This window comes from Schistocerca gregaria, chromosome 4, assembly GCF_023897955.1.
Source record: "Schistocerca gregaria isolate iqSchGreg1 chromosome 4, iqSchGreg1.2, whole genome shotgun sequence".
NCBI lineage: Eukaryota > Metazoa > Arthropoda > Insecta > Orthoptera > Acrididae > Schistocerca > Schistocerca gregaria.
The window spans coordinates 120494753-120514894 of record NC_064923.1 but is presented as its reverse complement, the minus strand read 5'-3'; the positions used below and the strand labels follow the sequence as shown (position 1 = coordinate 120514894).

Sequence of the window (20142 nt, the reverse complement as noted above, 5' to 3'; positions counted from 1 at the left end):
AATTACGTCTAAGTGGACGACCTCAACAATAAGATCGATAGATTCAACCTCCCAAGGAAATTATGGACAACTTTGAACTGTGTCAGAACGAGCGTTGGTAGATGTAAGCAGTTGTTGAATAAATGGGGCCTATCGAACAGCGTTCAGCTTGTGGGGGAACATGCAATCAATAGACTATTTACTTGCCTGTGACGTGCATGGCTACGAGCACCCCTTGTGCTGAAGAATATACACAGACTCTCCGACTCAGCCACAGCGGGGTTCAAGAATATTTGCAATTTTGTGTTGTATTCTAAGAAGATATGTAAAAAATATTTGGATCAGTATAGAGCCATCCGAATATTTTAGTTAAACGTTGTGTCGTGAATGCCTTTGAAGTGCTGAATGAGTAAATAAATAAATAAAGAATCATAAGAACACTAGCGCTAACGGTGTTTCTAGATAGTGTGGAAAAATGCTCCACCAGAGCAGTGATTGGTCAAAAATTGATTCATTTGAAATGTGGGCGTATAGGAGAGAGTTGCGAATTTCCTTGAAGGAAAGAAGGACTAATGTCTCAATTCTGAAAGAATAAAGAAACAAGGCTGTCCAAACTGCTATCAAAGCATCTTCAAGTTCTTTAGCCAATATTTTGGAGGCAAAGAGCCATCCATCATTCTAGGTGAATTGAAGGCCAAAGGCCAAGAAGAACACATCCTGGAAGACTGTTTGAAACCCATGATCATCATCCATTGCTTAAATTACATATTTGTAAAATCTACTATTACAGCATCGATTGTTTGGCCTTTTCAGTTGGACCAACGCCATAATTTTGTGCTCAAGGGGAGGTCAAATTTTACATTTATCACACATTTATATCACCACCACATCCATAGGCTGAGTATTTAATGCAGTTTCTGCATAAGTAACAAACTACTGCACGTGTTCTCTGTTGCTCAGCTGGATAGCTGGACAGGAATTTGAACCCGGCTGCTTCCAGTCTGTTAATGTCCCCCCCCCCCCCCCTCCATCCCTCCTTTGTTAAGCGGGCGTCGCGCAGGTTGCTACTGTGCGCTGCTGGAAGCCCTTCGTAGCCACAGGACGGCCTGGCTGTTGCTATGACAGTGAGGGAAGTCTGGCTGCCAGCTCGTGGCCGATATGAGAAGATTCACGCCCAGGGCAAGAGGAGGGGGGGGGGGGGGTGTCAGTGTTCTCAGTCTCAGCAGGGGAGCGCAAGCAGGCGTTGCGTCAAATTGCTGCAGCTTATCTTTTAAGAGAACGGCGCCGCAGCCCAGTTCCGGATGGAACGAAAGCTCAATTATGTAACACCCATTATATGACGCACATCGTGAAGTTTGATAAAGATAGGACATTTGCTGCATTGTGTAAACGTTTCATTTCCGTCAGTATAGCTTACAAACTCAAAGGATGATGAATGTGTTTTCTTCTATCCATAAAAGAATAGGGAAACACAAAGTGATCCGCTACTGTCGTAGATTCTAAAAAGTAAAATAAAAAAAAATAAAAAACCGACCCACAACGAAGGAATTATCCGAATGCGACGGAAATCGATAGATGTGATGTCCATATACAGACAAACAAGTGATTACAGTTTCAGATAAATTGGATGACTTATTCAAAAATTTCACAAATTGAGCAATCAATTCCTTCTATGAAAAGGAAAGAACCCCAGATCAAAAAAATGGTTCAAATGGCTCTGAGCACTAAGGGACTATGGAGGTCATCAGTCCCCTAGAACTAACCTAAGACATCACACACGTCCATGCCCGAGGCAGGATTCGAACCTGCGACCGGCAAACACCAGATCACCCCTCCTGGTTGTTGGGCAGTATATCGAGTCACATTCACGTTGGTATCTCACCACTGGCTGTGACCTCTCCAGACGGGAATCTTCACTAAACACAAAATCTACTCCAGTAAATGAGACTCCAGACAACACTAAAAACGGGTTCGTTGGTGTATGGAGTTCAACGGCAGTGGGCGCAAGGGGCGGCGTGATCTCAGTCCCCTTTGTGTCACCCGCCTACCAACAGTCCTTGTGGTCACTGAAGTAGCAGCTGGACGTCGGATCGATGACAATGATGGGCTGGGCTCCGATGAATGCTCGCTCTTCACACGTTCTGTCGTCTCTCTAGATCGACCACTTCCTCCTTGACACTTTGTTTGGCCACGGTTCACCCATTCCTGACAAAGTCATCGAATAGCGACATCGCTCCTATTGAAACGTCGAACGATTCGTCGATTACTCCACGTTCCCTCTCTGACGCTCACATCTGCGGATAATGTTCACGCGCCTGGCTGCGATGCATACTTACAATCCAGCTGAATCCATGGAATGAAATTCGCAAAGAGTTCATGCCCTGGTATCGAAACGTCCCCTGATTATATCCTTGCTAGATGCGCTGCGAAAATGCTCTCCAGCATCGCAACTTTCATCAATCGGCCACCAGAATTTACAGTTTTGTTCTTTGATCGATACCTGTATCAATTGTATCAATATCAATTTGTGATCAATTCGTGCGTCTTTTTTCGGTCTTAGAGTGTATTTCAGGAGCACAAACTGACTGTTAATGAAAACCGTGGTACATGTGTCAGGTACTCACGTGAACGTCCTTGGCAATTTTGATCCAGTGATCGACAGTCATGTTACTCGAGTCGAGCAGTGGGTCGTATTCCACTACCGTGTAGACCACGCGGCTTTTTTGGCGCACGTCTCTGTAACAAGAAGGCCACATAAAATATTCCTGGTGTCTACAGCGTAGGAGACAACTAAATAGATATGAAATACGTGGCAGCAAACAGTTAATTGAAATACAGGACTTGAACCTGATACGTGCCCTTGACTTTGTAATATGTTGCTTTATCTAGTTGTCATGTCATATGAGTCAGTAATTCTTCAGTTAAACGTCACGATTATTTCTAAGGATTGACTGAGTAATTATAGGTGAGTAGAGGCACGATAAATAAGAAAGGAGGAAAAACTCGGACGCTCAACTGCTCATGGAATCGTCAGGCATTATAATGACATGAACAAAGAAGGAAAGTAGTATGATGAGCCTTTTCTACTCCTCTTCATTCACAAAAATATGAATCCCGTAAGCCAGGCTGAACAGACGGAGCAACACAGTTGACACCGTCAACATAAATGCTATTGAAATATGCACACAGCAGTGTAACATTATTTGATTATGCAGGGTGAAGTAAATTTCCTTTACAGACAGTGGAGATTTGAAGTTGGGACCTGGACTATAAAGTTCAGCATAGGAACTCATGTCCAGAAACATTCCATTTTCTCTGTACCGCAGAATAACACAACAAGTACAATAATACAAATCCCCCGTATTTGGCGTCAGTGACTAGGGTGTCATGGAAGTCATTCACCAGTAACTTAATGTCCGATGCCCACTATAGTCTGTTTACATGCCATTCAGTTGCATTTGTGATCTGCTCCGAGAGGCTTGTATCTGGTGTTGTGCCCGTGACCTTCGTTCTTACTGTACTACAGTACATTAGTAATCATTCACTACAGTACAAAATGCAAGCTGTACGCACATTTTAATTCTAGAGTGTTGCTGCTGACCAAGGTAAACCACGTGTTTGCGGAATACGTCGATATGATGTTACTATACAGAGAAGCTTGGTGAATGGAAAGGCTGCTCGTCAGTTGTATGCACAGCGTCCACCCCCCCCCCCCCCCTCCTTTCTAGATACCTTCGCACTCCTCCTTCGCTACGGTATACCAGCAGGCCTCTGAGAGATGCAGATGTTTCTGGCACCGTTGTGTGGACGAGACCAATTTCCCACAGCGGGTCCTTTTAATGGATGAAGCTAACTTCACCAGAGAAGATGTTCTCAGTTCTTACAAAAGCCATGTGGGGCTGATGAAAAGCCACATGCTGCGTGCTCCCGTGGATTTTCAGGAATGATACAGTCTGTATATTTGGGCAGGGTTTCTGGATAGAAATGTGACTGAGCATCTCACGATTGCCGTGTACTTGCGATTCCTTAATGGCATATTGCATGAGCTCTTGGAAGACGTGTCACTGCATGTGTGTCAAAACGTATTGGCCCAGTAGCATGTACACCATCTCACTTTTCATGCATGTTCCAAAATCATCTGGAGCAACAATTTGGGCCTGATCGCTTGGCCTGCACAATCTCTCTTCACCCCACTAGACTACGACCTGTGTGGTCACACGAAATTCTTGATTTACTGGACCACTGTGGCGTCCGAGCAAGACCTACTAGTGGAGGATATGGCTACAGAAGATGCTGAAGAACCAGGCATTGTTGATAATGTGTACCAGAATATAGGAGGAAGGTACTATATCTGTTTTGATGTCGGTAGTCACTACATCGAGCCCTACTTTTAAATGGACCTCGATGACAAGCCGCAGAAGTCACAGAGCAATGTGTGTTACGGTATTTTGCATGCAGCGGGGAGATGGCACTTTTCTGGATATAATTTCCTATGCTGAACTTAACCACGTTGGTTCCCACTACAAGTCCTCATAGCTTGTAAAGGGAATTCCTTTACATACTGTATAAGCAACGAAATATCATCTACATGGCACATACACTCAAGTCAGAGCAATGTACTCCCACACATTATTTTAAGCTCACCGTGTCAGAATTTCTATATCGCCTGCTGTGTACTCTGCATTATGCGTGTAGTCTCTGCGTAATGAATAGTGTAAGAACCTAAACAACTTACAGGGGTTGGACAAAACTACGGCAAGACCAAAAACACATTACCATGCCCAATACTGTGTAGGAAACCCGTTGGCATGCGAAAGAGCTTCCAGTAGTCTCTAAATGGACAGATACAGGTCCGGTTTGGTTTTCAAAGGTCTCTTATAGTGGCAAGTTCTGCCAACGATGATGGCGGTGGCTAGCCAACCGGCACCCTACTCTCCAAAGTACATCTACATCCATACTCCGCAAGCCACCTGGAAGTGTGGGGCGGAGGGTACCTTGAGTACCTCTATCGGTTCTCCCTTCTATTCCAGTCTCGTATTGTACGTGGAAAGAAGGATTTTCGGTATGCTTCTGTGTGGGCTCTAATCTCTCTGATTTTATCCTCATGGTCTCTTCGTGAGATATAAGTAGGAGGGAGCAATATACTGCTTGACTCTTCGGTGAAGGTATGTACTCGAAACTTCAACAAAATCCCGTACCGAGCTACTGAGCGTCTCTCCTGCAGAGTCTTCCCCTGGAGTTTATCTGTCATCTCCGTAACGCTTTGGTGATTACTAAATGATCCTGTAACGAAGCGCGCTGCTCTCCGTTGGATCTTCTCTATCTCTTCTATGAACCCATCTGGTAAGGATCCCACACTGGTGAGCAATATTCAAGCAGTGGACGAACAAGTGTACTGTAATCTACTTCCTTTGTTTTCCGACTGCATTTCCTTAGTATTCTTCCAATTAATCTCAGTCTGGCATCTGCTTTACCGACGATTAATTTTTTTATATGGTCATTCCATTTTAAATCAGTCCTAATGCCTACTCCCAGATAACTTATGGAACTAACTGCTTCCAGTTGCTGACCTGCTATAGTGTAGCTAATTGATAAAGGATTTTTCTTTTTATGTATTCGCACCACATTACACTTGTCTACGTTGAGATTCAATTGCCATTCCCTGCATCATGCGTCAATTCGTTGCAGATCCTCCTGCATTTCAGTACAATTTTCCATTGTTGCAACCTCTCGATACATCACAACATCATCTGCAAAAAGCCTCAGTGAACTTCCGATGTTATCCACAAGGTCATTTATGTATATTATGAATAGCAACGGTCTTACAACACTCCCCTGCAGCACACCTGAAAACACTCTTACTTCGGAAGACTTCTCTCCATTGAGAATGACATGCTGCGTTCTGTTATCTAGGAACTCTTCAATCCAATAACACAACTGGTCTCATAGTCCATATGCTCTTACTTTGTTCATTAAACGACTGTGGGGAACTGTATCGAACGCCTTGCGGAAGTCAAGAAACACGGCATCTACCTGTGAACCCGTGTCTATGGCCCTTTGAGTCTCGTGGACGAATAGCGCAAGCTGGGTTTCACACGATCGTCTTTTTCGAAACCGATGCTGATTCCTACAGAGTAGATTTCTAGTCTCCAGAAAAGTCATTATACTCGAACATAATACGTGTTCCAAAATTCTACAATTGATCGTCATTAGAGATATAGGTCTATAGTTCTGCACAGCTGTTCGACGTCCCTTCTTGAAAACGAGGATGACCTGTGCCCTTTTCCAATACTTTCGAACGCTACGTTCTTCTAGGGACCTACGGCACGCCGCTGCAAGAAGGGGGGTAGTTACTTCGCGTACTCTGTGCAAAATCGAACTGGTACATTACAAGGGCTCAATAATACTGGGATCCGGTGGCTGTGGTGGCCGGGGCGAGACGTGACAGCTCATCCTCGTGCTGGACGATGTGAGCTGTGTGAACAGCGGCCCTGTCGTCTCGGGAACGCACCATCACCACTGAGGAACAAACATTGTACCACGGGATAAACCTGGTCAACCAGAATGGTCACATAATCCTTGGCAGTAATACGACCTTTCAGGATACCATGAGACCCATGGAACACCACAATATGGCTGCCCATATCATCTCCGTACCCCCGCCATGTTTCCGTCTTGGGGCGTAAACTCAGCCAGAAGCTGGAGACAGTGTGAAACAAGACTCATCCGACCAAATGACCGTCTTTCATTGCTCCTTAGTCCAGGTTTTAAGGCTTCGGCACCACGTTTCACTGTTATGGGCATTCGCATCAGTGATGAGTGGTTTAGGAATTCCAGCTCGACCTAAATTTTTTCCTGCTATGAAACTCCTTTCGTGTTATTTTGATATCGACAGGCTTCGCGTGTCCGATGTTCGTTTCTGCAGTGACCTTTGCAACTGCCGTCCGTTTCTTTTTCGTCACAATCCTCTTCAGTGAACTTCTGGCACGAACGCTCAACACAGACTTAGCGGATGATGTTTTTTCCGCTCCGTACACCGCATAAATCTTTGATATCGTTCCTCTTGAAACCCCAAACAGTTCGCTTAGCTTAGTTACGAATGACGAGTACCAACGATTTCCCCACGCACGAATTCACTTAGCTACCACATGATGCACTCACAACCACGCGGAACTGTTCTGATCACGACTGACACTTGAAACGTATTGAGGACACTGCACTGGCGTCTTTCGTGGTCAAATGCAACTGCGCAACCTGCTGGCTCGGCTAGCATTTGCATTTATGTTGAAGCATGCTTTTCTCGTGGTGTTTCTATATTTTTGTCTAACACTTGTGCAACCAGGAGCGTCCACTCGCCCAGTGTACGAGAAAACAAGCTTTGGACATGCGTACAAAGTTTACACTTTTCATATATGTGTTACACTGGGGACCTGGAAACGACGGAGAGGCTTCGTCCCGCCGTAGCCTTCAGTTGTTCGCAACCCCACAAGCCACAGCAGTCCACCCTCCCCACCACCGCCCCACACCGATCCCACGGTTATAAGTTTATACTTTTTGCTTTACGTTCTTGTTAACTTATAGCAGGCTAAGTCAATAAAGCGAAACTTTTTTTTTTTCCTTTCCGCTCGACAAGTTGACAGCACTGACTGAACAATGACATTTAGGAACGTATACTGTGCTCTAACATTATGAATCACTTCTAAGAAAACAATTTATTGACAAATAGCAAACACGGATTCGGAAAATATCATTCTTGTGAATCCCAACTAGCTCTCTATTCCCACTAATTAATGAGTGCTGCCGACAGGGGACGTCAAATTAATTCAACACTTTTAGATTTCCAGAAGGCTTGCGACACCGCTCCTTACAAATGACTTCTCATTAAACTGTGTACCTATGTCGTCTCAGTCGTGTGACTGAATTCGTGAGTACCTGTCAGAAAGGTCACAGATCGTAACAACTGACGGAAAGTCCTCGAGTAAAACGGAAGTAATTTCTGGCGTACCCCAAGGAAGTGTTATGGCCGCTCTGGTGTTCCTGATCTACATAAATGATTCGGGAGACGATCTGTGCAGCTCTCTTAGATTGTTTGCAGATGATCCAGTCATTTATCCTTTTGTAAAGTCATCTGACGATCAAAACGAATTGCAAAATGCTTTAGACAAGATATCCACATGGTGCCAAATGCGGCAGTCTGCTCTAAATAATTAAAAGTGAGATGTCACCCACAAGATTCTGCTAAATTTCGGTTACACAATAAATCGGCGAAATCTAAAGGCTGTAAACTCAACAAAATAGTTACGGACTGCAGTTACGAATAAAATCAACTGGCAAGATCACACAGATAATGCTGTGGGGACAACAAACCAAAAACTGATTTATTGGCAGAAAATGCAGCCGCACTACTACAGAGACTGCTTACACTAAACTTGTCCACCCCCTTCGGGAGTACTGATGTGCTCTATGGTATCCACATCAGATAGGATTGACGGAGGACATCGAAAAAGTTGAAAGGAAGACAGCTCGTTTGATATTATCGCGAAATATGAGAATGCCACGTGCATGATACACGTATTGCCGTAGCAGCCATTAAAACAAAGGCGTTTTTCGCCGCGACGGGACTTTCTCGTGAATTGAGGAGAAGTGGCCTGAGGTGATGTCAGCGTAAATACTATTTGTCCCATGTCGCTGCTGTTCAGAGCGTTATGGAAGTCGTTGTTGATTTGCCAGGGCCACCTGGTAATGTTGTTCGACGGCTTATGAGCAATTTCATTGTCCCAGGGTTTTAATGTTTAACATTTTACCGCAGTGCATTATTATTTCTTAAATAAACGAACACACTCTTCCTAAAAAATGAGACTCGCCGACGTTAAAACGTGAGTATTCTAATGGAATATTGTAGTACTTTCATGTGGACAATATATTTATTACCTATAAGCGGGATATTATTATTAAAAAGTATTAGAAAAGTATTTCATATTCTGCTTACATCACACCAAGGTCCATAAAGCAGTTACTGCATATGACGGAACTATGTATGAAAGGTGGGGATCTAATGCAAACTATTAGCTTTCTGGCTATAGTTTTAATTATTTAACATGGAAATCTATTACACAAACTTATAGTGTTTCTGTATTTGTATAAAATAATGTGTTCTGAGACTTTTGCTACTACGAGCAAGCATAATTGTGGATTAGGTAAGGACTGAGGCCCAAAGCCCAGAATACCCATATAACTCTGTTAAAATATTCGTCTTAGTTCTACTTGAAACGAGATCAAAGTCATTCACACTAGGTCTTTTCAAAAAATTTTAGAACTTTCGGAAGAAGTCTTGGTACGCCTCTTGCTGCACCGCGCGAAGCACTGATAATTTTCATTTATTTCGTCTATCGTTGCAAATCTTCGCCCTTTCAACGGGTTTTCAATTTTGGAAATAAAAAAAGTCAACAAGGGCCAGGACGAGAGCAGGCTCAGATCGCTGGGGCGGGACAGGGGGGGGAGGGGGGGAGGGGGGGGGGAGGGGGGGGAGGGGGGGAGGGAGGGGGGGGGAGGGGGGGAGGGGGGGGGGAGCAAACCGGGATATCTGCCCCGGGCGGCAATTTCAGGGGGCGCCAAATTCATATTCTCGAAGAAAAAAAAAACCTTCTTTCACAAGGCGTCTAGCATCCAGCGCACATTGGTATACAGATTATTCACATGACGCACTGTGAAAATTGAACCTTGATCTAAACGTCATAAACATAGACCCACGTTTCACCACCAGTTATAATTCTCTTAAGGAACTTCTCGCTTTCATTTGCGCGATCCAAAAGCTCTTCACAATAGCGAGGCGAAGGTCTTTCTCGTCTTGACTAATGAGCCGTGGGACGAATTTGGCGGGAACACGATGCATTGCAAGATGCTGTGTCAGCATTTCATGACATGAGCCAGCAGAAATGTTACATTCTTCTGCAATCTCTCTGACAGTCAGTCTTCGATTGGCATGCACCATTTTGTTGACGTTTCTAACATGAGCGTCGTCGTAGACGCTGAAGGACGTCCTGAACTAGGGTCATCTTAATTTCCGTTCGGTCATTTTTAAATTATGTGAACCATTTATAACATCGAGTTGGCTTCCTGCATTATTTGGTGTATCTCTGTAAAGGTTTTCTTGAGTTCCACGCAAAATTTAATGCACATGCGTTGCTTCTCTAACTCTGCCATAACGCAATTCGCAAACTGTGCGACACAACATGCTACTCAATTCAGCACTGAACAATAACTTACAGACGTACAACAACAAAACTTCCGGGAGTTATAAATTCAGCACAGGCTTGCGCAGGGATGCCAACCGCGTTTCGCTCTAACACACCATTCGCGCGACATTACGAACGTTCCGAAATTTTTCTAAGAGACCTCGTACATTATAACGCCCCTTTATGCTAGAGTAACGTTACTATGTTCTACCATACAGTTATCGAAGTTGGACAAATATACGCAGCTAAATTCCTCCTTTGGTACACGTTTAGGCGCGCACAGTAACACCATACATATAAAAATACATGCGTGTTTTTCATTGCTGGATACCCTTCCCCACCCCAGTCCTGGTTCTGGTGTACCATGCCCTGGTTATGATGTACTATGTCACAGGACTCACAAAATAGTGCTAACTAGGCTAGGAATTTACAAACTAAGTATAGTCCGATTTAGAAGGTAAGAGCAGAAAATCACGTGACTGGATATGCTACCATTATGGTCTTTATCTAGCAGTTTTTGTTACTAGTACGAATAATCCTCAACAGCAAAAAGCATTTGCTGTTGGTAGACATTCTGATTGTGGTGTCACCACCAGACACCACACTTGCTAGCTGGTAGCCTTTAAATCGGCCGCAGTCCGGTAGTATACGTCGGACCCGCGTGTCGCCACTATCAATGATTGCAGACCGAGCGCCGCCACACGGCAGGTCTAGAGAGATCAAATCATGCCCGCGGTGTGCTACTAAACATTCGTGTGAGAATTGCCCGTCACCCCGAGCTATTTGTTTTTATTGTAATAAAAAAGGACATGTTCAGAGTGTTTGCCAGAAAAAGCTCAGATTGGAAGCAGAAAACCGTTCCAGGCCCTTTGCTTCGCGCCGGAATCGGAATCGAACCAAGGATCCTCAGGCTCGCGAAACTTCGCCCATGGAAATTCATGTTCATTCCACTCCGCGCGGTGCCACTCTCTCTAACAGTGACTGTGTTCGTCCCAAGAATAGTGTGCGTCGACATCGCCGGAACTCCCGTCAAGTCACAAGTGATTATGTACCAGTGTCAGTTCACGTTGCACGAGACAGTCGCTCTTGTCGTCAGCAGGACAATAAACTTTTTGTGGACTTGGACATTAACGACAAAGTGATACCATTCCAGTTCGATACCGGAGCTGCAGTTTCACTAATCAATCAAGACACTTACAAACTGCTGGGCACACCTCCTTTGCGTGCCGCAAATGTTAAGTTAACTAGCTATTCCGGTAACGATATCCCTGTGTTAGGACAGTGCAGCCTTCTTGCAACATACAAAGGACTAACAAAACTTGTGTCATTTTACGTCCTTCGTTCTTCTTCTGCAGTGAACTTGCTTGGTTTCGATTTCTTTCAGTTGTTTAACATGTCTATAGTAAATCAGGTCCTATCAGTGAACCAGACTGTGCCTTCAGACAGTGTTTCTCGTGTCTGTGTGAAGAATTTGCAGACATTTTTGTACCGGGCCTCGGTTGCGTTAAGAAATATTAAGCACATTTGGAACTGAAAGAAACGGCGCACTCGAAATTTTTCAGAGCGCGCAATGTTCCCCACGCATTGCGTGATGAGATCGCAAAAACATTACACGATTTGGAATCACAAGGTGTAGTTGAACGTGTGCAGGCTTCTCTCTAGGCATCACCCTTAATAATTTTGCCAAAATCTTCCGGAAAATTAAGACTTTGTGTGGACTTCAAGGCAACAGTGAATCCACAACTAGTGATTGCAACTTTTCCTTTACCCCGACCGGAAGATCTTTTTGACAAACTGTGCCCGGGTAAATATTTTTCGAAGTTGGACCTCGCAGATGCGTACTTGCAAATACCGGTGGACGAAGAATCCCAGCGCGTTTTGGTGGTTAACACGCATCTTGGTTTGTATCGATTCAAACGACTGCCATTCGGGTGTGCATCCGCTCCTGCATTGTTTCAGCAATATCTACAAACTGTTTGTGCGTCGGTCCCTACTGCAGCAAATTATCTGGACGATATTGTGATCTCTGGAAAGACGGAAGAACAACATTTGGCCAATCTCAGAACATTATTTCAGGTCTTGCGACAAAATGGCCTTCGCTTGCGGAAGGACAAATGTGTGTTTTTTGCTCGGGACTTGCATTATTTGGGACATGTACTCAATGCCCAAGGCATACATCCCAGTCCCACTCACCTCCGTGCCATACGAGACTTGCCTTCGCCGCAGAATTTGAAGCAGCTACAGAGTGTGCTGGGAAAAATAAACTATTATAATAAATATGTGCCGCACGCCTCCTCCATTTCAGCTCCGCTTAATCGCTTACGCCGTAAGGGTGTTCCGTTCGTCTGGACGACGGAATGCGACCGCGCCTTTCGCCAGTTGAAATCGGCGTTGCTTTCCAATACTTGCCTTACGCCATTCGATCCCTAGAAGCCCCTCTTGTTGATGGTGGATGCATCAGATTTCGGGATCGGTGCTGTGCTTGCGCACAAAGATGGACCGCACGATCTCCCTATTGCCTTTGCGTCCAAATTGCTCTCGTCTGCGCAAAGAAATTATTCACAGATCGAGAAAGAATCATTGGGTCTCGTATTTGTTCATGATTTCTTGTATGGTCGTCACTTTACCATAATCACAGACCACAAACCTTTGACATGGCTTTTTCATCCGACCAAGCTTGTACCTCCACGTACAGCGCAGAAATTCATTCGCTGGTCTATTTTCCTCTTGCAGTACCGCTACGATATCTTGTATCGGTCCACTGCTAAGCACGGAAACGCCGATGCGTTGTCCCGCTTGCCTGTTGCTGAGGATAGGGCATTCGATTCCTCCGAACTTGCTTGCATGTTCATTGATGCGGAAACCGATGACGTGGTCGAATCGTTTCCGATTGATTTTCGTCGTGTAGCTACAGCCACAACTGCCGACCCTGTTCTTGCTCCCGTTCTGCGTTTTGTTGCTACGCAATGGCCCTTGTCAAAGTCACGGATCGGGGACCCGTTGGTTCGCCGATTTTTTGCTCACAAGGAGAGACTTTGTGTACGACGTAGTGTTTTGCTGTTGCGTTCTGATAATGATCAATCCAGGGTCGTGGTACCACGATCATTACAGTCCTCTGTCTGACAGCTTCTCCACCAAGTACATTGAGGTATAGTGAGAACGAAACAACTTGGTCGTCAGCACTGTACTTGGTTCGGAATCGATGCCGCGATTACGAATATGTGCTCTTCTTGCATGGTGCGTGCCGAACAACAATCAGCACCACCGCGGAAATTCTTTCTATGGCCAAAAGCCACTTCCCTTTGGCAACGCTTACACATCGATTTTGCTGGTCCATTCTGGAATGCTCGATGGTTGGTGGTGGTAGATTCAGTCAGTAATTTTACTTTTGTTCTCCGGATGTCTTCCACGACGTCATCTGCCACCATCCAAGCGTTATCCGCTATCTTTTGCATTGAAGGTCTTCCACAGACTATTGTTTCCGACAATGGCCCACAATTCATGTCCGCAGAATTTCAGTCATTCTGCAAGGCCAATGGTATTAAACATCTGACGTCCGCGCCGTTTTCACCACCGTCAAAACGGTGCCGCTGTACGATTGGTCAGGACCTTCAAGTCACAGATGTTGAAATTGAAAGAGTCGCATTCTCGGGAGGACGCGTTATTGCTCTTTTTGTCCTCGTATCGCTCTCAGTCCCGCGATGCTCGCTCGCCGGCTGAATTGCTCCACGGTCGCCCTCATCGAACCTTGATGTCTTTGCTACATCCGCCGCATCAGGTTCCTGTGCAGCGGCAGACACCTGCTGTTGCTCCAGGCGACGTTGTCTACTACCGCCACTAACGAGGTTCACGGCGTTGGCTCGAAGGGCGCATTCTTCACTGCCTCGGCAGCGCTATGTATCTGGTTTTGGGGGCGTCGGCATCTCAATAAGCTGCGCCTCTGTCGTCGCACGGGATCTGCCGCTCGCCGTCTGCTTTCAGCGACGGTGCTGTCTGGTCAGCGCCCTGGGGACCCATCTACTGGCTCGCCTCAGCCCCAGGTGTTACCGACGCTGCCTTCCATTTTGCCCCATGGCGACGTGCCGCCTCCACAGCCGCCGCCGCCTGTTCTCCCGCTGGCGACGCCCGCAGTGGACGCGTCGCTGAAACCGCCGGGCGCCTCCCTGGGCCACGCGCCGCCGATCGCTTCCTGTGACCAGTTGTCCTCCGACATGGAACTCTTGCCCGCTCCGGACCATATGTCGTCTTCGCCCGTCGGGTGCCCCGGCCCGACGTAGGTCGACTCTTCGGCCCCTCCTGTCTCTCTACGGGCGCATACACCGCATGTTGGCGTGCACCCTGGAGCAGGTTTTCAGGCGTTTCCTAGCTCCCCGCGGTCCGAATGGCAGGGTGCGGATGGCCAAGCCTCGCCTGTTGTTAGGCTCCCCACCTCGTCGCATACGTCAATATGCGGTCCTCCCCACGGCGGGCGGAAGCGTAATGCCACAACCGTAAGCCGGTTTGCGGGGGAGGAATGTGGTGTCACCGCCAGACACCACACTTGCTAGGTGGTAGCCTTTAAATCGGCCGCGGTCCGGTAGTATACGTCGGACCCGCGTGTCGCCACTATCAATGATTGCAGACCGAGCGCCGCCACACGGCAGATCTAGAGAGACTCACTAGCACTCGGCCCAGTTGTACAGCCGACTTTGCTAGCGATGGGTCACTGACAAATTACGCTCTCATTTGCCGAGACGATAGTTAGCATAGCCTTCAGCTACGTTATTTGCTACGACCTAGCAAGGCGCCAGTATCCGTACTATTGATATTGTGAATCATATACCATAAAGAGCGACGTTCTCCATGAATGGATTAAAGTTAAGTATTCCACCAGCTACGTCCGTTTTTCTCAATTCTAATTCCCTTGTCATGTTCCAGACCTCACGCCAGCCTGCGTGAGCTAAAACGCGTGCATTTCGGCCTACTTTACTAACACGGTTGGCTCTCCTGCCAACCACAACACTGATCATAAACCGCATTCCATTGTTTGTTGTACATATATACAAATAACAAGACTGACTGACATAGTATTTAAATAATCATCATCTGCAGAACCAAAGTAGATACATACAGCCTGCCAGTTGACTTGTGTGGAAGTACACATTTCGGGCAATCAGAATTGATAATTGGTTATAAAACTATGCTTTGTATGCCAAGCGTTTTAATTAAATTTTTAACATGTAAACTGATTACACAAACTATCAAACAGCGATGCTGACAGTTCTACTGAACTCTATCTCTTGGTGAAACTCTATGATTTGCATCTGGACCTGGCCGCTGTGGCCGAGCGATTCTAGTATGGAAGAACCTAGTGGTAGTCATTGTCTCCACGCTGATAAGACAGAATGCAAAGAACAGTTATACTTCTCTGTAACAACAGAGAGGCTGACTGTCTTGCTGGCAAAGCTATAGAACAAACTTCCTGATACCTAAAGGAACTATTCTGTTGGGCACACGTAAGTCATTACCTGTTGAATCATATATATGTACAAGGTACGATCAACTAATATGATGAATGAATTTTTGTAGCAGCAAATGCTACAACCATTTGATGAAATTTGTTCGATAACCTGATCGCTGGGAGAGGCAGCGTTAAGTCTGGACACACTGAGCTGGTAGTCAGCGGCCATTGACGCTAGAATGCAGTTGTGTTTACTAGGTCTGCAGCATCATGGATTTCAAACAACGTGTGAACATTAAGTTCTCTTTCGAGTAGCCAAGAAGTGCCAAAGAAACACATGAAATTTGAAATTCGTTTGTGGGGATGATGTGTAACTCTGAAGACTGTTTTCAAGTGGTGTGAGATATTTAAAAAGCGGAAATGTGTCAGTAGAAGACAAGGAACGTTTGGAACGTCCATTAAAACGCGCATAAATGGCAAAATGTTTCGTTCAAAAAGGCGAATAACTATTCGATGGCTCACTGAAACATTTTAACCGATAATTTGCAAATGAAACGTGAGTGCAAAATTTGTTCCCAGATTTTTGAGTGAAGAACAGAAAGAAAATCGTGTCAGTTTGCGCGGATTTGAAGCATCGTCTTCGTTCAGACCATGATACCAAATCAAAATTCTAACTAGAGATGAAGTTTGGGTCTCTAGTTATGACCCTGAGACGTAAATTCAGACTTCTCACTGGGCAAGCAAGTAAATCCCCTCGCCCTAAAAGGCATGCCAGTCATAATCGAACATCAAACTCCTGCTCATTGTTTTTTTTCCGATACTGACGGCATAGTGCGATGCGACCAGAGCCCATTCCAATGAGAACAGCTATAATCACTGGCATTTATGGTGGCGTACTGCCTCGTCTGCGGAACGATGTACAAAGAAAGATACCAGAAAATGGACCAACAGCTTTCTCCTCCATCACGACGACGCCGCGTGCCACACCTCGCTTTTGATTCGCGAGTTTTTGGCCATAAGAAGTTTTCCTGTCTGTCAACATACGCCTCAACAGATGTAGCATCATGCGGCTTCTGGCTCTTTCCAAAAACTAAAGCCTTTCTCAAAGGAAAACGTTTTGACATCATTCCTGACACAGACTGCCACGACAGAGCAGCTGAATGTCCTTCCAAAAACAGCTTTCCAGAAATATTTTCAAGTCATAGATTTAACTTTGGGGTAAGTTCTTTGCTACCCAAGGACAGTAATTTGAAGGAGGTTGCTGAAATTCCATGTAAGCTTATTATTTTTAGTTTTACTAGTTCTAAATCTACATTTACATAGTTACTCCGCATTTCACACTTAATTGCCTGACAGAGGATTCGTCGAACCATTTTCACACTACTGCTCTACCATTCCACTCTCGAATGGCGTGTGGGAAAAAGGAACACCTAAATCTTTCCGGTCGAGCTCTGATTTCTCTTATTTTATTATGATGATCATTTCTCCCTACGTAGGTGGGTGTCAACAAAATATTTACGCATTCGGAATAGAAAGTTGGTGATTGAAATTTCGTAAATAAATCTCGCAGCAAAGAAAACCGCCTTTTTTCAGTGACTGCCACCTCAACTAGCATATCATATCAGTGACACTCTCACTCCTATTGCGCGGTAACACGAAACGAGCTGCCCTTCTTTGCACTTTTTCGATGTCCTCTGTCAATCCCATTTTGAAACAATGTTTCATCGTGGAAACTATTAAGAGCATCTCGCATTGACGTCCGCACTAAATTTCGAGCTTCCGTGAAACTTAGCCACTCTTGGGGATTTTGCGTTCTTCTGAATTTGGCATGCTTATTTCGTTGCTTCTGCAACAGTGTTCTGACCTGTTTTGTGTAATATGGTGAATCAGTCCCGTCACTTATTAATTTATGCGGTATGAATATATCTATTGCTTTCGATACTGTATCTTTGAATTTGAGCCATATCTGGTCTACACTTACATAATTAGCATGGAAGGAATGGAGACACTCTCTCTTAGGAAGGCATCAAGCGAATTTTTATCTGCTGTTTTAAATAGATATATTTTGCGTTTATTTTTAGTGGTTTTGGTTGATATGGTTTTGAGCCTCGCTACAATGCCCTTGTGTTCACTAATCCCTGTATCCGTCAGGGCGCTCTCTATTAGATCAGTATTATTTGTGATTAAGAGGTCAAGTGTGTTTTCGCAACCATTTACAATTCGTATGGGCTCATGAACTAATTGTTCAAAGTAACTCTCGGAGAAAGCATTTAGTACAATTTCGGAAGATGTTTTCCGTCTACCACCGGCTTTGAACATGTATTTTCGCCAACAAATCGAGGGTAGATTGAAGTCTCCATCAATTATAACTGTATGAGTGGGGTACGTATTTGTAATGAGATTCAAGTTTTCTTTGAAGCGTTCAGCTATTATATCGTCGGGGTCGGAGGGTCGGTAGAAGGAGCTAATTATTATTGTGGTACAGCTGTTGAGTATAACCTCTACCCATAGTAATTCGCAGGAACTACTACCAACAGACAGAAACACCACCACTTACTTTATTTAATCTATCCTTTCTGAACACGGTTTGCACCTCTGTAAAAATTTCGGCAGAATTTATCTCCGGCTTTAGCCAGCTTTCTGTTCCTATAACGATTTTAGCTTCAGTGTTTTCTATCAGGGCTTGAAACTCTGTTACTTTTCCAGCACAGCTACAACAATTAAAAACTACAATACCGATTGTTGCTTGGTCGATTCTCGTTGTTTCTTTGCCCTGTACCCTTTGAGACTGGAGTCCTTTTTGATCTTTCCCAGGACTGTCTAACATTAAAAAAACGCCCAGTCCACACCACACAGCCCCTGGTACCCGTGTAGCCGCCTCCTGTGTGTAGTGGTCACCTGATCTATTCAGCGGAATCCGAAAACCCACCACCCTATGGCGCAAATCGAGGAATCTGCAGCCTACACGGTCGCAGAACCGTTTGAGCCTCTAATTCAGACCCTTCACTCGGCTCTGTACCAAAGGTCCGGAATCGGTCCTATCGACGATGCTGCAGACGGTGAGCTATGCCTTCATCTCGCTAGCAAGACTGGCAGTCTTCAGCAAATCAGACAGCCTCCGGAAACCCGAGAGAATCCATCCGATCCATAGCGACACACGTCATTAGTGCCGACATGAGCCACGACCTGCAGTTGGCTGCACCCTGTACCCTTCATGGCGTCCGGGAGGACCCTTTCCACATCTTGGATGACTTCCCCCCGTTCCGCACACGGAGTGCACATTGGCTTTTTTCTCCTCCTTGGCAGCCATGTCCCTAGGACGCTCCATCATCCACCTGACATCTACTGGGAAGTAATAAGAGCCTATAAACTGGTCACGTGATCAAGACGTCACTTCCACTCGTGACTCCTGAATATACATATTGCCACTATGGATAAAAAAACTCGCGTAACATGATTGGTTGGTTCGTCGTGTTTTTGAGTTGTGTTAGATGCTACTTGACCACTGTCATAACGTCACAAACACGAAACGTGAGAACCAGGAAAACAGAATGCATGGTAAATAATTTTTTATCACTTGCACATCATATTTCGGGAACTGACTCTGATTTTCAGGTGCTTTCTTCAAGGATGTGCAACACATAGCCATTAACCAATCGAATGGCTAATTGAATAAATCCCTTTCGGTTTTCAAGCAGAGGCAATTCCAATAAAATTCTCGAGCTTTCCAGGGCCATCGCCGCCATCGTCGTTAGGAGTAAAACTACTGATTGCCAGAACTGGCACGCTTTTCCGCTTATACAGCCACGACTGCAGCCTCTGGCACCAGTGACAGAGGACCGAAAGGACGCGCGCGTGGGAGGTGAGTTGGGCAGCTGATAGCAGCTCCGGGACGCCGGGGTACCGAGTGGCGACAGACGGCGGCCGCTCCCGCCTCCCTACAAGCGTTAAGCATCCGTCGTTGCTTCCTTTCGACATCCAAAACACTCCCCCACGTTCTACTAAGTGTGTACCCCTGATCTCTGTCAAAATTGTTGCTGTTTACTTTAATCCCAGGCGCCACTTTTATAACAGAACCCCAACATACTGACACATGAGCCTAGACTTTCGTGTTTTCGAACTGCATTTTGTATCCGTTTTCCAGGCAATGCTCAGACAGACTTGTCAGCTCCTTTTGTTTGACAGGAGTATGTCGCTTGTGCTCGGTACAAAGCTCTGCAACAGTGCAAATTGTCTGACCCGCATAGATGCTGCCGTAGTTCCGAGGGACCCCATTCACACGTTGCACACGAAAAGCTATGCTGCCTTTAACAGGGCGCAGCGTATCTCGTGTCTAGGTGGAGGGCTGGAACACTGATTTCAGTTCATGCCCCTGCAGCACACGTCCTAACTTGCTGCTCGTTGCCCCACAGTTATGACAAGAAAGCAGCCAGCTTGGCCTCTTCTACGATTTACAAGGCTTCCTTCTTCGGTGGCACTGAAAGCGTT

General features: G+C 45.5%; 1 protein-coding gene across 1 annotated transcript in view; it reads right to left on the bottom strand.

The window, feature by feature from the left end:
• The window catches only part of LOC126266748 (L-asparaginase-like), a 358132-nt gene that overhangs the window by 176191 nt on the left and 161799 nt on the right, over window positions 1–20142 (bottom strand). Inside the window, exon 3 of the mRNA XM_049971252.1 lies at window positions 2604–2715. Coding sequence (XP_049827209.1) covers window positions 2604–2715 — 112 coding nt within the window. The remainder of the gene's footprint in view (window positions 1–2603; window positions 2716–20142) is intronic.